Source organism: Enhydra lutris, unplaced genomic scaffold (genome assembly GCF_002288905.1).
Source record: "Enhydra lutris kenyoni isolate GAN:26980312 unplaced genomic scaffold, ASM228890v2 scaffoldscaffold9, whole genome shotgun sequence".
NCBI classification, from domain to species: Eukaryota; Metazoa; Chordata; class Mammalia; order Carnivora; family Mustelidae; genus Enhydra; species Enhydra lutris.
In genome coordinates, this window is record NW_019154093.1 from 60,127,889 (window position 1) to 60,150,013 (window position 22,125).

Consider the following 22,125-nt stretch of genomic DNA (forward strand, 5'->3'; position numbering starts at 1 on the left):
CTCCTAACAGCAGCTTCTCCAGATAGTCCACAGAATAGGGCTAGATCATCTATGTGGACCGTGGCTCCCTGGGCAGGAAGTGGGAGTGGGGAACATGCCATGATACCGGGGTTCCTGGCAGACGGGGACACTCTGAGTGTCTTTTACTCCTCTGAGTACTAGTCTCCCTGGGAGGGCAACACATTAGGCTGCCTATCAGCTTGAGTAATCAGTATGAGTATCAGCACTGAGTAGATGAGGGACAAAAAGGGAGGTAGGAGACTCCCCTAACAATCTGTAACATTTTGCTTTAATTAAGGTCTGGCCTGCTGACTCAATCATGTATAGTTATATTCTGAGATTTACCACTCACAATAGTGAAAATATCAGCAGTTAATCCATATCACTTGAAAGTAGATTAATCCTCCCCCTTTGTCACTATCATACAAATACATAGAACCTGGGGCAATATTCAGTATCTTGGACATTATTAACTCATGAGTCAATCACTTTGGCTATGTAGAAAATACGACCAAATTAGCAATTTTCACTAAGTGAGCTGCTGCCCACTTCCATTACAGGATACACTGAAATGTTCAAATTTATTAGGCCTTCTTGGTCCTTCTTTACTACACAGACCTCCTATGAGGAATTTTACCCTTTGCGCAGAACTCCAAATACATATAGATCATCTTGTTCTTTTCTTGGGAACATAAAAGTACACATAGATTCATCTCTTGAATGGGTTCTAATCAATTGTTAGTAGTGTCCTAAAGCACCGGGTTCTTAATAGAAAAGAGAGACAATGAGCGCTATCTGTCATGCATGTGCAAGAGCTGAGAGGAACAAATGTGTCACCTGTCTGCCATTGCTACTCTTTCTCCCTCATTCACACTCTTGTACCTGCCAGGCACAAACGGAACAGACTGAAAAATAGAATAAAACAAATGACAAAGGAGGGTGGAAGAGGGCTATGCTTAACTAGAACCAAACTCTGAGGGACTCTTTATGAAAATCAAAATTAGGACTCAGAGCTCCTGGCTTTGTGTGTCAAAGAGCTCTCCACATCACCCTGGAAAGCTCACTCCTTTTACTTAATCACACAGCCCAGTAAAAGTAAGCCCACAGCTGAATACCTGACTATGGTTGGAAGAACTTTAAGATGGTTGTTGGTATTCTCAGAAGAATAAAATCCGTTTCTTATCCCAGCTCAAAACAAAGTCCCACAAGCTTCTAGGCCCATACAGTTTCTCAATGACTTCAGGCAGAGATTAAAGAAAATCACTGGGCTGACCCAATAGCCTCACAGGCCTTGGCTTCCTCTAATGACCACTTTTCTTTTCTGTTCCTAACAGCCTGAATAACTGGAACCTTCCCATTGTCCTAGCTTCCAGCTTCTTTCCTGCATTGTTGAGGTGGGAAGGAAGGACAAGGCAAAGATGGGAGCGTCATTCTAAGGAATCCTATTTTGTGTGCAAAGCTCTGTTTCCGTCATCCCTGGAACAATATTCTGGTTCCCATAAGGAGAAACCCCTTTGTGCAAGAAACTATTGGTGAACATTCTTTACCTTACGTCCTAAAAGCTTTGAAGTCTTAATGCCCATTCTTAGGAAGGCAGATCCAATGTCACTGAACAGACATTTAAAGATATCATACATGTTTATGCACTTTGCATAAGTCAGACACTTAGCATTTTGACTCCTTTAATTAGGAGGGCACAAAACATCTTGGAAATGGGAAAAGGGGCAGACTGAAGGATGGGAAGGAATAAAGGAGCCCTAGAAGAACACAAGGAACACAGCTTCTCCCCCCATCTTCGTGGATCTCAAGGACCCTGCAAATTTAAAGCTAGTTTGCTTGAGCAGAATGATCTCTCTATCAGCATTGGTTTTGATAGGGCTCTAGCACAGGGTTTGACTAAGGCTGAAAACAAATCCCTTCTGAATTAGTACATCTTACTGCAAAGAGATGGGGTAGGATCTGGTTTAACTGAATATCTGCTGGATGGACAGGATATGTGACGGAACATTCCTGGCACTAGTATGGTCCAGCATGGGATGAAACACACCCTTAGCGAGAGTCTATGGTTCAGCACACATATTGCTCAGTGTAGAGGGGCACTTAATATGATTATTGTAGAAAAATGAAACAAGCTTGGTAATATCATAACAGGAACATGCAAAGCCTAAAGTCTGATGTTTATACCAAATCCCATCAAATAAATATTAAAAGCTACCCAAATTTATGAACTTGTCATCTAACAAGTATAAAAGATCATCTACTGTGGAGGAACTAAAAATGGAGGGAAAGAACATATTATGAAATAATGTTTTATTTCCAAGTCTAGCTTGTGAGGGAGCTGCAGGTTTGCAGATGATGGACCTATGTGTGCTGCCTGCAGCTACAAGAATTCCTACCGCTGAGAAAAGACACACTCTAAGTTCTATTCTTTAAAATGCTTTGGCTACTTTTCAGACAGCAGAACATCTTTGGTCAAGCCATGAATGGTGTGACCATGATGGTAATGAATAAACAGTCTAGTTCTGCTCTCCTAATATAATGAAAAGGCTCTTCACATCCCAACCTCATCTGCTGGTTGAGACAGTAATCCCAGGAAAACACTCTTTGTACTCATTTCTTTTCTGCCTGGAAAGGGAGAACCCTTTGCACATACAGTCACGCTGTATTGGGCTCTCCTAACAGCAGCTTCTCCAGATAGTCCACAGAATAGGGCTAGATCATCTATGCGGACTGCGGCTCCCTGGGCAAGAAGTGGGAGTGGGGAACATGCCATGATACCAGGGTTCCTGGCAGACGGGGACACTGAATATTTTCCACCTTGGCTGAAATGACTGGGCAGCTGCATGTGGCCACACTGGCTGAAATGGCTGGCTAGCTACATGTCAGGCCATCCTTGGTGGCCAGATGACTAAGGCAGGCATGAGTTCATTAACAGGAGGAAAAAATGGGAGGTACAATATTATTCAAGATTTTCTGGGCCTTCTCCATCTGGCTTACCATGATAAATATGGTCAGAAGGAAGATGCTCATTGACATGATAGAGAAGCTGTCCAGGAACCACGTACACCAAATCACTGCATTGGAGACACCCTGATTTTTCAAGGTCTCCTTCAGTCTCAACTCCTTCTCCAAGACGATGCTCTTTACAGTCATAGAGACAGAGTAGATCCAGGCCAGCACCATGAAGATAGGGAAACAGCGGTTCAGGATGATCATAAAACTGAAGCAAGAGGAGAGAAGCAGAATCGTAGAATGCCCTGTACCTGGTAGAGGTGGAGTAAATGTTGGTTGATTGGATGTGTTGAGAACAAAGCCCAGATGGAGGGAAAGGCAAAAAATCCCCATGGGCATTCACTGGGCTTGACTCTTTGAATGCACTGCACTTTGCCCTGAAGGATTACTTGTTCCTCAGAGCAAGAGGGTAGCTTTTTGGTTAGTCCAGATGAATGCTCTACAGGTTATATGCACAAAATAAAATTGTACTCTATATGTTACACAATATAGACCTTCTTGCAAGATCTCTTGGGAAAGAACTGAAAACCTGATACAGTTGTGACTAGAACAGATACAGGTCAACTGACACTGAAGTCCAAGAAGGCGAATCACAAACAAAGGGAACTGGTGTTGGTGCTAAGAGCAACAGTGGGGCCCCCCAGGGGCGTCAGCCACCTTAGCACTATCTATCCCAGAGGATCAAACCGAAGTTATGCAGGAAGGGGCACAAAATAACTATTCAGTGTGGCACTTTCAGAAGACAAGTAACCCATCAATAAATTGATCAGTGATCCAATCGTGGCTAACTCTACCAGCCGTGTGCCAGTAGAGGAATTCCATGGATATTCATTCTAGCAAGCAGGATAGATTTGATATTCTGGAATTACTTCACTGTGAACTTTACACATATTTCCTCTGTGCCTGATGTGCTAGTAAAGCCCTTGGGATTATTATGTAGTAAAAATTGTTGGTTGTCACAGGAAGGGCTGAGTCCAGGGCAGGAGGGTTCTCAAGATGGCCTTAAGGAGAGAACCAGAAATTCATAAGGCCTGCACTTCTGGGACCTGCCACCAGAGGGCTCTCCCAGTCTAAATGCCTAGACTCCCCGCTGCCTCCTTATTGTGTACCCCACTACCCTGCCAAATACTCCCATTCTGATCCTAAAGATGGAAGTGGGCTTTTGCCCCTGGCTCCACATTCCATCTCTATCATCCAAACCCAAACTGACTACAGAACAGCCGCTGTTATCTCTTTAGTCTTCGGTAGACTTGAGGAAGGGAACCAATTGGACTAGGGTGTGGAGGGAGGGTTTCCTGTGCACATACTGGGCTTTATCTTAACTGTTTGTCAGGTGGCAATTTAACTTTTCCTTTCTTCAGGCCGTGAGTGTTTCTCTCCTTCCTGAACATTACTGACACAATGTGCACTATGGTGAACTTCCCAGTTTTTTCCTAGAGGTTGAACCCTAAGCCACTTGTAGGTCTGGGCTCCTGTCCTGGGTGTATTCCCGCCCCCATCCACCATGGTAAATGAGCCCACCTAATCTGCTCTTCTCTGTCCCTCTCTCTAATATCCCCCCAAAACACCTTGAGAAAATAGTAGCCTATTTGTTTAGCTTGCTACTGGCCAACAGATGTATAAGACTGGGGGTGGGGTGGGCAGGAAGGGAGGGTTCCAGCTCATCCAACACATTCCTCTACCTTCTCATTAAGCATGCACCATGGGAATGTTAATTAGGGAATGAGCTGCATTATTCTGAGGCTCCTAGGAACCAGACCTACTTGCAATGCAGAGTCCTAATTTGCTGATTTGGCAATCATTGGGCAAACACTCTGACCAGAACTCTTCCACATACCAAACATACTACGTAGTGGAATCTTAAAAAGCCTTTGTCCCCTTTCCCAACCTCACTTCCCTTGCTTTTATTTTCACCTTCCCTTTCCCACCCACAACACCAACTCCTTTCTCCCTGCCACTTCCCTTGCCCATCTGGCCCTGCCTGTGGTCTGGGAGAAGCCGCTCATCATTCAGAGCTCCATTCACTTCAAACTGGCTCCACTCCCTGGGTTTCTTTCCAAAGAGACTGAAGCCTGGGGAGTACTCCCATCCCACCCCAGCAACCTGATTAGTGTGTCTGGGAGGGAGATTGGAAGCCTCTGACTCACGAGTCATCCACGAAGCAGGGGTAAGGCATCTGCTGGAGATAGATTCCAACTGGAACCTCAACCTGGGCCTGACTCCTTGTGATCCCCCGTTCAATCATGTCCTGCAGATAGGCAAACCCTCCCCAGATGTATCGGAAATCTTCCACAGGATCAGCTCTGGGACCAGAATCCCAGTACCTACAGAGAAACCAGAGGGTGGGACAATGGTTGTGAATAAGAATGGCAGCTAACTGACACTTCACAGCACAAGGGGACTCGAAACTCACTCTTGAAACCTCTCCCCTAAAATGTTCCAAACCAATTCTATTTTCTAGTCATAGTTTAAATCTCAATTATGACTAATGGCCACTGTTACTTGTAATGGCTTTAATTCAAGGACTCTACAATCAGCTTTATAAAATATCTTATCTCTTCTTAACTTAATCTTACTGATTTTTAGGCTGAGTCCTGTCTCAATCCCTCACTCTGTACCAAATGTAATTTCCCAGTGACTTTGGAGAAACCTCATCTGCAGAACATCTACATGAAGATAATTCAATACCTAGAGGTTTCCATCTCTAAATTGCCCAAAGGCCAGCCAGGGACAAGTGCTAAATTGAGAGCATGATGACAAGGTAAATGAGCTCTCCTGGTTCCACCAACTAACAGTGCCAACTGGTTCGTGAGCTTAGTTCTCAGATACCCAAGTGTTTCTGTGCCTTTCCAAGTAACCTTCCTCTCCCTACAAGGAAAAGGAGACCTGAGCCCAGAGGAGCCTCTGCTCCTTGCCACATACATTCCTGGGATGCACAGCGTCTTTGAGATTGCCTGACACATCACCTGTCTTTGATCTTATTGGTTTTCTCCACCACATCGATGTCCATCCGGATCTTGTACTTCACGTGGGGCGGTAGGGCACTGGTCCAGGGATACATGTCAGGGAACACGACACCAGCCCAGAACCTGTTTTCTTCCAGCAGAGACAGGGCTCGTTGAGTGAGCTGAATTTCATCATCATAGCTTTCAAACTTATCCAGGATCAAGCACTATGGATAATCACAAAGATTGAGAGCATTGAAGAACATCAACAGCAAAGACTCAACTGCAGGAAAAGGGCAGGGGATAAGGGCTGCTGCTCTGGGGGTGGGGGGATGGGTCAAATGCAAGGAGATCTAGAAACTTACTGTTTGCTCAACTGTGAGGTCTGGTGTCACTCTGTCCTTATGTCTAGATTTGGGGGTAAAGGGGGCTTACAAACGCCAACTTGCTCTCACCCCTGCAGATTTAGTGAGGGCTGTTGGAGGCTGCCCAAATATGCAAGTCTTCAAAATGACAAAAAGACTCCCAGCTCTCACTCCCCAGCATGGGGAGGCAAGGGAGTGGGGTCACGCTGGATACAGGCTGCTTTGAAGATCAGAAAGCAAGCCGATAAAGTTTTTTTTTTTTTTAATATTTTTTATTTATTTAACAGACAGAGATCACAAGTAGGTGGAGAGGCAGGCAGAGAGAGAGGGGGAAGCAGGCTCCCTGCTGAGCAGAGAGCCTGATGTGGGGCTCGATCCCAGGACCCTGAGACCATGACCTGAGCCAAAGGCAGAGGCTTAACCCACTGAGCCACCCAGGCGCCCCCAAGCCAATAGAGTTTTAAAGGGAGAGAGAGAGAAGCAGTCATAGCAGTGAACCTTCCTGCTTCTCTGCAAACACACAATGGTGGCCAGCTGAGGGAAGGGCAAGGAAGAAGAAAGAAAATAACAGAGAACCAAAACGATTTAGTCAGAGAAATAATTTCCAGTTACAGTTCTGACAGGTAATGTGGGTGGATGAGGAATTTCTTAATAGGTCTTCTTTCTCCCCACTGGAAGAGAAAAAAATCATTATCTACAGAAGAGCAAAACTAAGATTTTCTTTTAATTTGAATATTGGGGGTTGTCCAATAAATCTATAGATTTGTTAAAGTATTAGACTACCTGGGATCTGGTTTTCCCTTAACCTCTTGTTCCTATAATACACTAGGGTTATTGTGTCAATGTTTCTTTCTTAGAATGTAACTCACAAGAGGTCAGATGGCCTTGTCTTGATTAATTTGTTCAGCCAGTACTTACTGAAGGCCTGTAATGTGCCAGAGCCTACTTGGCTCCAGGGATATAAGGAGGAAAGATAAAATCTCTTCCTGAAAGAAACTCTAGACCTAATGAGGGAGAGGTGTGGAGGAACCAACAATCATAATGCAAAATGACAGGGCTCTGATGAAAGCAAGCTCAGGGTAGTCTGGGAGCCATCAGTAGTAGCTAAGTCTACCTGAAGGAGTGTGGGAGGGCTGCCTGATGGAAGGGACTCATGAGTAGGACGAGGATGAGAAGGAATTACCAAGGGGAGAGAGCAGGGGGAAGGTCAGCTCCAGCCCAGAGAACAACACATGGGGTTTCTGGAGACCTGTAAGAAGAGAGCAGTTTCCTGTCCTTGGCTGTGCTTAGAACCACTGGGGAGCCTTAAAAAGACACCTACTCTCAGGGCCCACTCCAAACAATGAAATCAGACTCTCAAAAGTCAGGGCCAGGGCGTCAGCACTGTGCTGAATGCTCCTTAGGTCTTTGCACTGTGGGGAGAAGCAGAAGTAACCAGAGGTGAGCGGTGAGAGGTGAGCACTAGGAAGGTGGGTGGCGACCCCATCAGTTGCCCTGCAGGACTTGCAGTGTAACCAATCAACAAGGGGCTTCCTAGGACATGAAGCTCTCCATGCTAAAACCAGGAGCTTTCCAGGCAAATTCTAAAAGGCCCTAAGAATCCAGTGGAGGGTTTTAAGCAAGGGTAGGACATGTGAGATCCAATTGTGTTTCTAAACAATCACTGGTGGGGGCAGGAGGGGAAGTAGGAAGCTTGGTTAGAAGACTGTTGTAATACAGGCTTAAAGAAACACATTATCTCACGCAGAGCCTGTGAGTTACCTGGAATCCTCAGTTTACTGAAGAGGAAACTGAACTATAGGAGACCTGCCAGAGGTCATACAGCTAGCATGTGGCTGGCCCTGGATTGCCTCCCCAGCTGCCAGAGGCCCAGACTTCTCCCCACCCCCTTCTCCATATCAGGAGCACGGGTACAGCCTGCTCCACTACCCTCCACGTGCTCCCAACTGTCCTATAGGGTAGCACAGTTATTATTTATCCTCCCTTTGCAGCCCAGGGAACTTAGGCTCCAAGAGGCTGAGTCACTTCCCCAAAGTGGTGGATTAGGGTCAAAGCCTAGTTCATTTGATCCCACAACTCATACCAGGAGAAGTAGAGAAGCGAGGAAGGTGGACAAGTCATAAGGAGCTGTTCAGAGGGCTGAGCTCCCGCCAACCTGGTAAGAAGCAAGCAAGCCCAATTCCTTCACCCACCCCCTCACTGCTAAGTCCCCCTCAGGCAGCCTCAGAGGGTGAGCCAGAAGCCTCCCCGTGCTGAGAAGCTGAGTCTGAACAACAAAGGACTGCAAACCCCACCCTCTTTGGTCTTTGGGCCTCTGGAGCTAAACTGTCCCACCTCAGGCTCCATATCCTGAGACAAGGTCCCAGGTAATGTTTTCAGTCTTCTACATAAAAAGAAAGAAAATAAAAGAAACTGTTAACATTCTAGCTGATGTGGGAAAGAGGAACACAGGTAATGAGAAAATAACAGAGGGCCAAGGCTTAAGTGACACCATACTAAGAAGATCGATGTTCTAAATGGAAGTGGAATTTCTTTAAAAAATGCCAGTAAGTATAGTCACATATCATAAAACTAAGAAAAACAGGAAATTCTCTTTACCCAGCTCTTCTTTTGCAAACAGACTTCACCCAGTCTAATGCCGGTTAGTCCTTTAATGAGATAAAGGACTTAAGTACCTCATGACACCGAAAGTCCTTAATACATGTTTATTTCTTCCTCAGAATAACACAGGGTTTGCTATTTCATGGTTTTGGTTTTGGTTTTTTTGTTTTGTTTTGTTTTGTTTTTTTTGGTGGGGAATATAGACTTTCACCACAATTGAAGACCAAGGGCCTGGCTCCCGGGATTTGTCAGTACTTAATAGCACACTGTGGGGACAGAGAATTGGCAACCTGCTTGGGCAAGGACGCATCAAAACTAAACTGCTAGAGTACATTAAAAAAAAGAAAGAAAGAAAAAGAAACATGTTTAAGCTTCCTCTGGGGAGAGGTTATTCTACAAAAATGAGTAATAGGAGAATCTCATTTTTAAAAAAAGGATCAGTTTGGGAACACCTGGCTGGTTCAGTTGATGGAGCATGGGACTCCTGATTTTGGGGTTGTGAGTTCAAGCCCCGTGTTGGGTGTAGAGATTACTTAAAAATAAAATCTTAAAATAAATAAATAAATCGGTTTAGCAAGTTTAGGTCTGCATATATAGAATTTTAGTATTTAATTTGAATTTAAATTAAAGTGAATTTGAAATTAACTTTCTAAAATGAAAAAGTTATTTTGGAGATGGAAATTCTTCTTTGTGGTTTCTTTTAGCGGAGGTGAGTTATGACACACACATGGAGTATTCTACCAATTCACTCACAGCATCACAGAGCATTTAGACAGGAGTCAGAGAGGTTTTATGATCTAATGTCTTGCTTCAGAGGGAGAAACAGCCTTGCCCAAGGTCGGTACAGGTCAGGAGCAGAATCTGAATCCACATCTTCAAATGTCAAGTCTGAAGGGTGGTGCTGTTTCCACATGTTACTCTAAGAGGAAGCCATACTCCACTGGTTACTATGCTGGTCATCACAGCTCTAGAGACAGTAATTCCTGGAAGTCAGGGGCCATTCTTGTTCATTGTGGTCTCTGGAGGAGTATTTTCTCATGAAAAGGACTCAGTGAGTGTTTACTGAATTGAACTGATTTTAGAAGTCTTGATCACTGCAAGAAATACAGTTTTCTTCCTATATTTCGAACATAACCCTGTACACCCTGATTCAGAGGATAAATTAGGAATAATTAGTGAAAAGTGAGTTTTTGGTATAATGTTAATGAGAATATAATTCTCACTGAAGCAAAAAGGCTATTAAAAACAAATATATTTTAATAATGTGGCTTTCTGAGCCATCGAATTTATTCTCTTTGAACTCTCCTTTCATGTCTTAAAGGGAAATCCATACTGGAATAAGCAGCTGATGTTTTCAATGACATTGCTGAGCCTCACAATGACGTGGGCCCCATCCTGGCTGTTTTATCAGGCCACTGATTCATAGTCATGTTTCCTGCTGCGTCCCCCTACATTGGTACCCTGATACTCTGTGAAAAAAAACAAAACTTAAAAAGGTTGTCAAACACTCATTTCTATCCTGAAACACTCGACCCATTCTCAAAGTTGGGTTATTTTCGTCATCTTGGAAAGTGGTATGGTGTAGAGTTGAAGAGACAGACAGCCCTGAGTGCCATCCCCACTCTGCTGTTTTCTAACTGTATGGTCTGTTTCCTTATCTGCAGAACTGAGATATACCCTACCCCATAGGTGTGTTCTAAGAATCACATGACGATGTCTAGGAGGGGCCAGCCAGTGCCTCCCAGTAAGAATAAAAGCTGGTGCTTACTGGAGGCTCACTATGCACCCAACGTGGCCCAAGGGCTCTGCTCACATAAACCCTTGAGCCCTCACCACCACCTTATGAGGCCAGTTACAGTGATCACTCCAAGCTTGGTGAGGAGGCATAACAGGGCAACCTTCCTCTGGAGGATATTAAACTGTCTCATAAATAATGAGAACTTGACAAATACCATTTTTATTACTGTTTTTGAAAAATATCTTAAAAGTCAACGGAGTCTAATGGCTTTTAAGCCCCTGCCAGGTTACCTTTCATTTGCGACAGCTGTTTGGGAGGAAGGCAGTTATTTTCTTCAAATAATATGGCTAGGAACACAACCCATCCCAAGTTGATCTACAGCATCTCAACTGGTTAGAACAATGCTAAAGACTGAAGTCAAAGTCTCATGTCCCACCTGGACAATAGGGATAGGGATGGGGTAAGTCCTAAACCACTGGTGTTCACTAGCTGCTGATTGGCCATTGAGTGAAAGCCAGACAACTCTACCCAGAGGAAGGCTTATGAAGACCATCTAGAATGCCATCCTCAAAAGATCTCCCTGAAGTAAAGGCACAGCAATTATGGAAACTGCTTTGGAAATAACTCAGAAGTTCCTGGGTCATCCTCTGAGGTATGACTCATAATATACCTTTGCATACTCATGGAGAGGTCACCTGCCTCAGAGAAAGTGGACTCATTCTCTAGTGGTAACTGCTCTGGTCTCTGAAGTTAAAATCTTGGCTAACAGACACATATATTTATGTAAGTATGTGCATGAGTGTGTCTGGGAGGCAAGGATGAATGACTAAACCCATAGCCAGGGTCATGGATTTTGACATATTTGGTCTGGTCTGATTAGCTTACAAATGAAAACACAGTAGGTTCTAATAAGGCTGATGTCATGGAGTCTATATAAAAGCTGTTTGGTTCCATTCAGAGAGAAACCATATGGTCATGGACGTTAGGGAAGAATAATATAAGTAGATAAGAAAGCTAATTTAGGGGGCACAAAATAAAGATAGCATTGCTAATGGGAAAAAACTCAAAGGGCATCTTCAGGGAATAAAAAGACAGTGTCTTATGGCCTCAGAGGCAAATTCTGAGCAAGTTTTCCAACTGGAGTTCAGAATCTGAAAGAGAACCACTGCAATGCCCTATGCCAACAAAAGGCAGAAAAGAAAGAGGTTTCCTTGTTCCCCTCATTTCCCAACTACTGTAGCTAACTACTGGTGGCAGGGCCACTGCTATTTGAAGTCCACACAAGTCCTACATTTCCTCCTCCGTTGTTTTGCTGGTACTCCCCAGGAAGCAGAGTTCATCCTAGAGGAAGAGGTTCGAGCTCTCTCCGGGGCAGGCAGCTGTGCTCAAGACCTCTTGAGAATGCAGTCATTTGTTTACACGGATAAATCAACCACCACCTTGGGAGGAGAAGCTGCAGTAGCAGCAGGCTTCCTTCTTCAACTCTGACCTGCCAGACTCTAAATTCAAACACATTAAGTAATAGATGAATTAAATTATATATTAAGTGGGAAACATTGCCGAGTGGAGGCAAAGAAAAAAAGAATCTCCCTTTTTGTTTGAACTTGATAATCAAAGGGGAATGGCACCCTGTGCTGACATATTCTGACTAATACACCCAGGATGTGTCAGGGGAGAGTCCAAGGATAAGGGAGGGGCTGCACCCTTAGAGACGGTGGCTTTATAATCGTGCCTCTTACATCTTTAATTTCCATACTTAGGCTGAGAACAAAGCAGCTGATGAATGCCCATGGAGGCCTGAAGTGATCCTGCTGGTGTTAATGTAGATACCTGGGGTTCCTTTTGAAAAACGCCAGTGGATGTGGGCAAACATCCCAGAATGAATTTCCTGGCAGATCTAGGCTCTAACACTCAAGATTCATTTCCAACCACATGGAAAAAGCCACTAAATAAAATAGCTTTGGGCTGTTTGAGTTGTTTGGGATGGTGAGACAGAGGCCAAAGGCACTACCATAAATTTTATCTAACACACTAGGCACTGTGAAACAGACATCTGAAACCTTCTACCACAAAGACTGAGGAAATGCACCACAACTTGAAAACAAAGGGACAGGAAATGCACAGCTGTTAAAATACGTCTGTTTCTAAAATAAATAAATAATGAAACAAAAAGTCAACTTGGATCGCCAAGATGTACACTGGGCAAAGCCACCAGGTAATGCTTCTATCTAATTGGGTCCTAGGGAAGACGCAATAACCTGGCTGGTAACTGCAGAAGACACTAGCTCTCAAAGCTTTCTGGTTTAATCATTCCACCAACCCTGGGAGGTCAGTGTTACTATATTAAAGATATTTCATGATCAACAGAGTCAGACACTGACGAATGAGAACACACATTCAGGTTGCAAATAGCCAGTTCTACCCTAGCGGTGAGCACTCCCCAGACTGTAGCAAAAGATGTCGTTCTCACTTCTCAGGCAGTGGAACAGCACTGTCGCCCGAAATCACAGAACCCATAGCAAGCGCTGGAGATGGCACCCCATAGCCTGCAGGGTAAAGCTGATCTTTCTAGTCGCATCTCCGGACCCTAATGCTCCTCCCCAACCCCACCTACCACCCACTACCCTAATGTTACAGTCACACCTCTGCACTGGTCTTATGCTCCTCCTTCTGTCTGAAATTGTCTTTCTGCCTTGCTTAGCTAGCAAGTTCAGTCCTTAAGACCCAGCATAAATGTATTTTCAGTCTTAATTTGGCATGCATGGGTATCTACTTTATGTCACTGCAGCTCCACCAACCTAACATGGGAAATTAAAAGATAAGTAAGACAGAGCTTTAGCCCTCAAGTGGCTCAGGTCTAGCGGGATGGGGAGGTGTATGAACAAGCAGTTATCAAGGGCTACGATGGAGGAGAATGGTGTGTAGAGGAAGGCCTGCAATACAGGAGCCGAGCTCTGAAGGAAGCCAGGGGGTGCAGGAGGAAAGGAGTCTGCTTGCACAGGTTGGAGGCCCCGCAGCATGCAGCTTGCCAGCTCACACAATGTGGAAGACCTGTGAGGGGGCTAGACTGAGAGTGACTTCACCTTTACAGCAACCAGATGTCACTAAGGAGCTTTAAACAGGAAGGTCATGGTGAGATGGGTTTTAGAAAGATCCTGCTGGAGGCAATGTGGGAGCTGAGCAGAAGCAGCAGAGAATGGAGGTCCAGTGCCCAGCTAGGAGAGACGGTACAAACTCTGTAAAGAGGCCATACATGGAGAGGGAGAGGAACCAGGGATTTCAGAGATAATTTGGAGGAAGAACTGACAGTTCTTAGACGACGTGTGACACTTGAAATTGGGTTTGTGTAGTTTGTTTCTATTCCATCTGATTGAATTATTGTTCTAGTAGTCCTCTGAGAGATCATTAATATGGCATTATTTAATAACATGCTTAACTCTTCCAATAAGATATGAGCTTCTAGGGACCAGGGATCACCGGTATTTATTCAGATGTAGATGGTTCAATGCACGCAAATATATGAATGACCAAATCAGCCAAAATCTTTTTGGTTTCCTACTCCACATCTAGTTATTTCATGAAGAAAAGACCCAGTCAGAATAGTGTGTGTTATTCAGAGTATTACAAAATAATTGTTGTCTTCATCCAACTCATTTTATAATTTATCCAAACAATACATACTGAGCCTCCACTAATGTGCCCCTCATATTACAGGAGGAAAGAACTTCCTCATTAGAGCCAGACAGGTCTGGATTCTAATTCTGGATCCCCCACTCATCTGCTGCGCTGTTGGGCAAGTTAGTCTTCTTTAAGGCTCCATTTTTAATTCTGTAAAATGAAAACAGTTGCCCCTATAGGCAGGCAGTTAAGAGGGTTGCATGAGAGGGCACGTAAGCCTCAGATACAAGTCCCTTCCCTCCAGCCATGAACCCAGCCCACCCCTCACCTGCATTCTCTTGCCTCAGTCCCATTCTATGCTTCTGAGAAACTGGAGAGCAATAAAATAAGGTCACTGCTTGTGATCCAGTTCATGGCCCTTGAAATAACACTGCTCTTGTGGTGTGGACTTCTGCACCCTTTCTACCTCTCCCTTGATTTCTCTCTAACCTCCCAATACGTATCTGGAGCCAATGAATCAACAGAAGAAAGCAGTACACAGTACACAAATATCTGTATTTCTGATTCAAAAGATATCACCCGAACAGCGGCTTTGTCTTCCCCCTCCTACATTCTCCTTTCAGTTCAATACCCCCTTGCTTTCTTCTTCCCTCTGACCCCTGCAAGAGCAGGAAGACCAGAAACCTCATCATAATCACCTGCTGGGCTCCTGCCTCCATCAAAACCCCTCTTCAGAACCCCTGGGGGAGACCACTGACCTGTGGCCACGATGGCCTTTACTTAGGAGCACTTAGCTCAGTTAATGGGATTGCAAGGCCCTTGGAAGCCTTGGTGGCTGAGGCAGGATATAATTAGCTGCTCATAATCCCTAGAGGGGCACCAGGAACAGCTCAGTGGCTGGGTCTGATTTCACTAATGCCACTGTCCTCCTCCTAACAGTATTTTTGGTTGGTTTGTATTTTGTTAAAAGTTAGTATTAAAGAGCTTACTATATTCTAAGCATTGTTCCAAGTACTTTGCATGAATTAACTGTGAATTGATATTAATTCTCACAGCAAATCTATTAGCTAGGTACTATTAATATCTCCATTTTACAGATTCAGAAACTGAGGAACAAGTAGCAGAGATTTGAACCCAGGCAGTCTGATTCTAAAAATTGAATTCTTATCCATCTAAGCAGTTGGTATATATTAAGTACCTTTTGGGTACCTAGCACTACATGAAACATAAGCTACATGGAAAAAATCATCCTACAAGAAATGCAACCTTTATGTCACCAAGCAAATGTCAAGTCAAACAAAAGACAAGAGGTATTCTTTACTACTGATGTACCCAGCAAAAACACTGTAAGAACCACTGAACTCCATTCTGCAAGAGTAAAAGAACAGTGCTCTTTTCTCCCATCCACACCCTCTCCCAGAGCCCTGCTTATAACTGCAGCAGGTGGGTGGTGGTGACATGGCCAGGGATGGGGACACATGGAGTAGAGAATGCTTGGAAGAGTGAATGGCTAAACTTATGTTGAAGCAGAAGTGACATGTGAGAGCTGAGTCTCAAAGAATGAATGAATGGAAGCCCAACAGATGGGGAAGGAAAAGTCATTTCAGGATTTTCTGCCTTATGTTTCTTCTTTTGGGGGAAACAGTCTTCCCCACTTCACAGTAATCCTTCTCTGTCCCAGAGATTCAGATTAAGCTAACTTGGCTTTCCTTACTTCATGGTGAGCATATGACCCACACCTCCCTATCATAGTACATGAACCCCTACAGAGACTCAGAGATAGGTAGAGTCAGGCCAATCAGAAAACTGCCCAGGAGTATAGCTTATGCTATGGGAAAGCCACTCCTTCTTTCTGCAGATTTTCTGGGGGTAAAGCTGACTACTGAGGGCTGTGAACAGCTGATACACCACCAAATGGAGAGGGCCTGGCTGAGATCAAAGCCCAGCAGAAGCAAGCACAACCATGAGATAGAAGGGCACAAGGGTCTCATGGTTGCATTTAGTCCTTAGATCCCCTGAATTTCCAGGTTAGATCAACCAATAAACTCTTTTTTTTTTTTTTTTTAAGCAAAAAAGCTCTAATCACTGGCAGCATTTGCAAAGAGCAAAATCATGAGCAGTTAGGGTATGCCTGAGGGTGGCAAAAGGGCCAGCGGAGCAGAGCAGCAGATGTGTGAGTGAGCGCTGGCTGGGCAGGTGGGCTGCAGTGGCTGTGGAAGGCACTTGTGGTCCCTGGGGACTGGCTCGGTGAGATTTTTAGCATGAGAGTGATGACTGCAGATACTCTGCCGTGTTTGAAATGTAGGTCTGGTGGTAGTGTGGAGAAATGCCTGAGCCAACAGATCCTGGACCCTGGAACCCAGGGAGGAAGCCACTGGAACAGGCTGACAGAGAGACAACAATGCTTCCAGAACTCAGAGAGCCTTAAAAGCAAGAGGTGGAGATGAGACGTATTTAGGAGAGAGACAAACCTCAGTGTAATACTATGATTTATAATCAGATATATATATTTGTCTTTTTCTGTTTCTGGTGGTGCTCCTAAAACACTTTAAATTTCCTAAGTGATGAACAGCCTTAAGTTGTGCTTTGTTATGTTGATGAGGTGACTTTTGGACCTCATCTAAGGATGAGAACTGGTTGCTAGAGGAGCCAACTGTGTGATTATAGGGTTGGAGGGGAGAGTAGGGGAGTGGACTGGAAGCCGAGTTCAGTTACTAATGGCCATGATTTACTCAACCATGCCTAAGTAATGAAGTCTTCATGAAAACTCAAAGGCATGCGGTTTGGAGAACTTCCGGTTTGTGAACATGTGGAGATTTGGGAAGAGTGGCATTCCCAGAGAGGACACAGAAGCTCCACACCCTTTTCTCATCCCTTGCCCTACGTATCTCTCCCATTTGGCTGTTCCTGAGTTATATTGTTTCATAATAAACCAGTGATCTAATGAGTAAAATGTTTGAGTCTTGTGAGCCACGCTAGCAAATTAATTGAATCCAAGAAAGGGTCATGGGAACCTGCCTGCTAAATCTGTGAGCAGAATTAGGGGGTGGGTGCCAGTGTCATGAGACTGAGCTCTTAACCTAGGGGCTCTGATGCAATCTCCAGGTAGCATCAGCATTGAGTCGAGCTGCAGGACACCCAGCTGTTGCTGAAGAATCTCTTGATGGTATGGGAAAAACCATCATGTTTTGGAACTGGTATATAACTGTCCTCAGTGACCAGACATGAAAGAGGCAGTAGGGGGGTCAGAAGGGCAGGCTCTGAATTCAGGCACACCCAGATCTGGATGTATTCTGCTACACAGAACAGCTATGGAATGGGACTTTATTTAACCTCTTTAAGCCTCAGCTTCTGCATCTGTTAAAATAAGAAAGATAACAGCGCACACTTCATGGAGCTCTTGCAAGGATGAAATGAGCTACTGTGTACGAAAGCAGAGCCCAGAGCTTGGCACAAAGAAATCCTCAATAAATAATGCTGCTGTGCGGAAGGGGAGGAAGAAAGGTAACTAAGGATGACCCCACAGTCTCTGACTTGATAATTTGGAATAAGGCCGAGGACAGAGATCAGGATAGGAAATGCTATAGGAAGACAGGTTCTATGAGGAGGAGAACACAAATCTATTTTGAGCTACACTGAGCATGCTACGCCTGTAAAAGCTGGGGGTGAGAGTTTCCAGCAAGCAGTGGGACCTGAGAACTTGCGATTTCTGGCCAATGATGATGGAATCTATGGCAGACAAGAGAGGATGGAGGACAGATGCAACTACTTCACAGGCTACAAGGGAGGGGGACCAGCCCAGGAGGAGTCAGGGAGCCATGGAGGGCCGGTCTGCAGAGATGTGGAAAGGATCTGTTTTACATGTGGATAAGCTATTAGGGAACAGGATCCACCTTGTTTGGGAGCCGTGAGAATTCTTGGTTCATTAGCAAAGGAAAAGGAGATGCCTCACCTCCAGGTATCTGCTAGCCAGACGCAGGGTGTGATCCGTGAAGTTAAATACATCTTTCCAGTTGAGGTTGTCCACGTCATTGGCCTGGCTCTCTCGAGGACCCCTATCCAGGAAGTTCAGCACGGCTTCTACAGTGATACCTTCCTCACCAAGCTGACTATTCAAAAAGCCTTTCACTGTTGGGTTCTCCAGAGTGTCCTTGGGAGGAAGCAAGACAGTTGTAGTATTTAGAAATACCACAGGATCTCTGGTCTTGTTTTCACGCCATTTCCAACTTTTAATGAAAAGGGATAGACGTTAAGCCTCCCTAAAAAGTGAGTGGGTTTTATTCCATGATAAGGCATGCCTATCTATATCCCATTTCCCCTGAATACACAGTTCTCTCTAGAAGGAAAATGTAAATGTTGGGGCTGGGGAAGAAGGACAGGGAAAATGGTAATATAGGAAGCTTTCTTTCTTTTTTTTTAATGGTTTTTTGTTGTTCTCTTTTAATTATCTCTGCTATATAGGACTCTAATCTCCTGGCTTTGCAAAGCTGGAAATGACAGCAGACAGACATACTCAACTACTTTTGCAGTTACAGAGCTGGCCACCTGGGGAGATGTCCCTTTGAATCTGAGGCCCTCAAGTGAACTGAAAAAAGCAAGAAACTGCAGGAAGCCATTGATCAGTTTTTACATTTCCCCCAAAATTCAAAGAACATTTCCCACCCAAAGTCAGCGACTCCACTTGGTGCCTCCAGAACTAGTGCCTTAGGCCCCTGCTTATTAAATTTTGATCCAACTCCAGCAGACCAACCCTTTACTGAGAAAAGGAAATTTATGGAACTTTCTTGGCTCTTCTCCTCCCCTCCCCCATCCGTACTCTGATTATGGTCATCTGTGTGCTCTTGTCAAAGAAGTACCAGATCTGGGGGCCTACTTCTTCCCAGGCTTTGACCAACTTCCTAAGGCGCTCCAGCTCTTCAAAAGTTGAGTTGGCCTAAAACCAGACAGAGACAGTTAGAGACAAGAACAGGGAGGAAAAACGTGAGAGAGCAGTTTTGATTGTGCCTTCTCTGCTCCTGTCACAAACCCTCAGTGTTTGGGAAAGTCTTTTCAAGGAGTGTCTTTACTTTCTAGTCTACTGATATTTCCCAGAACAATCTGTTATTTCCTAACTTCCACACTGCCAGAATCTAGTTTCTTAATATCTCAGAGATATTGAGATGTATCTCTCAATACATGTAATACTGACGATGTCATTGTCCCAGAGCCTCATTTAAACTAGATTTGGACACCCTGTAAGGAAATGCTCTTTCTCCCTTCCTGCCTTTGTCTCTTGCAGATAGCCAAGTTTCAGAGAACTGTGAGCCCTTCCATTAGGGATAAAATTCAGGTGCTGGGGAAGAAAACCTCATCTTAGGTTTTGTAGAGAAGGGAGGGCCCAGGCAGGGACAGGGGCACAAAGCATTCCAATGATGATGTGGATGGGGGAGGAACCCAACACTCCACTAAGCACAACACAAACATACGGCTTGCTACCAGGAGCCGATGAGCCGTGAGCAGGAGCAGGCACGTGTGCATGCGCTAGCATGCTCTCTCTCTCCCACTCTCTCATTCTTCTGGGAGGTCCAGGGTAAAAAGGACAAGACCAGCTGGGAACTTACATTCTGCAGTATTCTGCGTGCTGCCGGAGAATCTGGAGTAAAGAGGATTTTTCCCATCAACAAAGGCTTTGCTGCCCTCCAGGCTATTTTGGTGAGAGGGTTTGACTCCAGACTCTGGATCAATGCATTACAAAAGGTCGCTGCCGGGAGAGAAGGGACAGATTTTATAGAAACTCCCCTGTTGCTCAGAGCTAAACATAGTCATTAGTGTGTTTAAATCACATGTCTCATTCAACTCTATGCTGGAGGATTTGACAAATAACCTGAATTAACAGGCTGTACCCCACCAATAACAAGCTCATCATTAGTAAGTAACAAAATGCCACAGTGCATCTCAATAAGGGCCTCATCAGAGAAACAAAGAACGGGGCTTGCCCTGTGGTTTATTCTACTTTAGAAGGAGGCTAAGAAGCCTGCCTGGGATTACTGCAAGGAGCGGATGCCATTCTCACATGAAAGGGACAAGGGGCCAAATAAGGCCTTCCCTTGGAATCTCAGCTTCAGCCTCAATAATTTCCCTTCACATAGCTGCTTAATTTCTTCGTCATGTGGGCTATCTTAGGGTCCAACTACTTTGGGTGCGTGCCTTGCTGCCTCTTTTTAATTTTTAACTCAAAGTTCACCTAGTTGTATTTCTTTCCCAACTCACCTTCCTTTACCCCACAGAAGCCTCGCCTCCCCTAACAATAAAAGGTAGGAAAGATGGTTTGCCAAGGACTTACCATTTGGAACGTAACTCAGTACAGCACACAGAGATTTTCACTGCACTGTTTGTAAAAACATCCCACAGCCATGTTTACTCGCCAGGGTCCTTCTGACCTGAGCTTTGCTTGCAACTCTGGGTTGTCTCCTCATTTATCTTTCTTCCCTTCCTCTAGAACTTAACCCTTGTTCAATCAGATCAGTGAGAAATGTCCCCTCTGTTCCCTTTCCAAGTGGGTCTCAGTTCTTTCCATGGCTCAGATCCAGAATTCTTTATGAGCACTGCCCCTTTCCCACAAGGGGAAGTGGACTTTCTGGGAGCAGAAGCCTCTCTGCTCAAGGACCCTCAACAAGACCAATTTAACCCCAGGACTGGGTTTCCCTGAAAGTGTTAAACCATCAGTGTTAAACCATCAGCTTCACTCACATCAGATGCCGTTTTATATATATGACCCAGAAAACTTACTTGTTGTTTTGTCATAAGAATAGATAGGATCCTTCCTTGTGGAGTCAATCCCTAGGAAGGCCTTATAGTTATTGTCTTCATACCAGTTGAAGGAGAACACTCGAGAGCCTCCTCCCTCTGGGTAGCCACATAAGAGATCAGACAGGATGCTCATCAGCTGTGTGAAGGTCTCTGGACCACCAGTCTGCATGAGAGGCCTGGCCACCCACAGCAAGTCTTGAACACTTGGTTGATGGATGAACTAGAGCAAGGCAAAGACTTCAGGTTATTTTAAGGCAGCTAGAATTATCATCACTCTGATGCCAGAGCTCCAAAGTATGGGGAGACCTCACATATGCATTTGACTTCCACATTTAAAAGAAAACACACATATTCTCAGTAGTTCTTAACCCAGCTGTGAAATAACCTATTGCCATCTATTCAGGCCTAAAATGAGCCTAGAATGAGCCTTAAATAAAATCAAAGAGTGAATCCCAACATATTTTAATATCTTCCTTCTAGTCCCCTTTATCTGAATTCCTCGGGAATGTGTCCTTGGACAAATGTAGGGAGTATTTCTTTATAAGCAAGTTCTCGGGTTCTGTTATCCCATCAAGATGAGAATACTGGGGAAAAAGTGGGAAATAAAATGATGGAGGAATGGCTCTGCCCTAGAAAAGCAAGATCACAGCAAATTTCTTTGGCCAAGTCATTTAGAATTTAGTGTCTTATATTTAGAGAATTATCTTTTTATTAGCTTAATTTTACCAAATGTAAGTTCTTCCATTTCCTTGAAATGTGTGGTTTGCGGTTCCTCTGTGTGTGTGAGTGTGTTTGTGTGTGTTAAAATCCAAGCAAATACAGGACAGATGAAGTCTCCACTCTTGGAAGAACACTTTATTTTTTAATTTTAATTTTTTAAAAAAGATTTTATTTATTTATTGGAGAGAGAGAAACAGAGATAGCAAGAGAGTAGCAGCACCAGGGAGGAGGGGGAGAAGCAGGCTCCCCAAGGTAGGGTTTGATCCCAGGACCCTGGGATCTTAACCTGAACCAAAAGCAGGTGCTTAACCAACTGAGCCACCCAGGCATCCTTGGA

At 44.5% G+C, this 22,125-nt stretch overlaps 1 protein-coding gene across 1 annotated transcript in view; it reads right to left on the reverse strand.

The window, feature by feature from the left end:
* Positions 1-22,125, reverse strand: part of LOC111142983 (ATP binding cassette subfamily A member 4) — a 125,676-nt gene that overhangs the window by 68,156 nt on the left and 35,395 nt on the right. The window contains exons 8-14 of the mRNA XM_022496358.1: positions 21,048-21,288; positions 19,880-20,019; positions 19,096-19,212; positions 18,232-18,429; positions 5,979-6,184; positions 5,160-5,336; positions 2,998-3,220 (exon numbers count right to left, since the gene is read on the reverse strand). Of these exons, the coding sequence (XP_022352066.1) occupies positions 2,998-3,220; positions 5,160-5,336; positions 5,979-6,184; positions 18,232-18,429; positions 19,096-19,212; positions 19,880-20,019; positions 21,048-21,288 (1,302 nt within the window). The remainder of the gene's footprint in view (positions 1-2,997; positions 3,221-5,159; positions 5,337-5,978; positions 6,185-18,231; positions 18,430-19,095; positions 19,213-19,879; positions 20,020-21,047; positions 21,289-22,125) is intronic.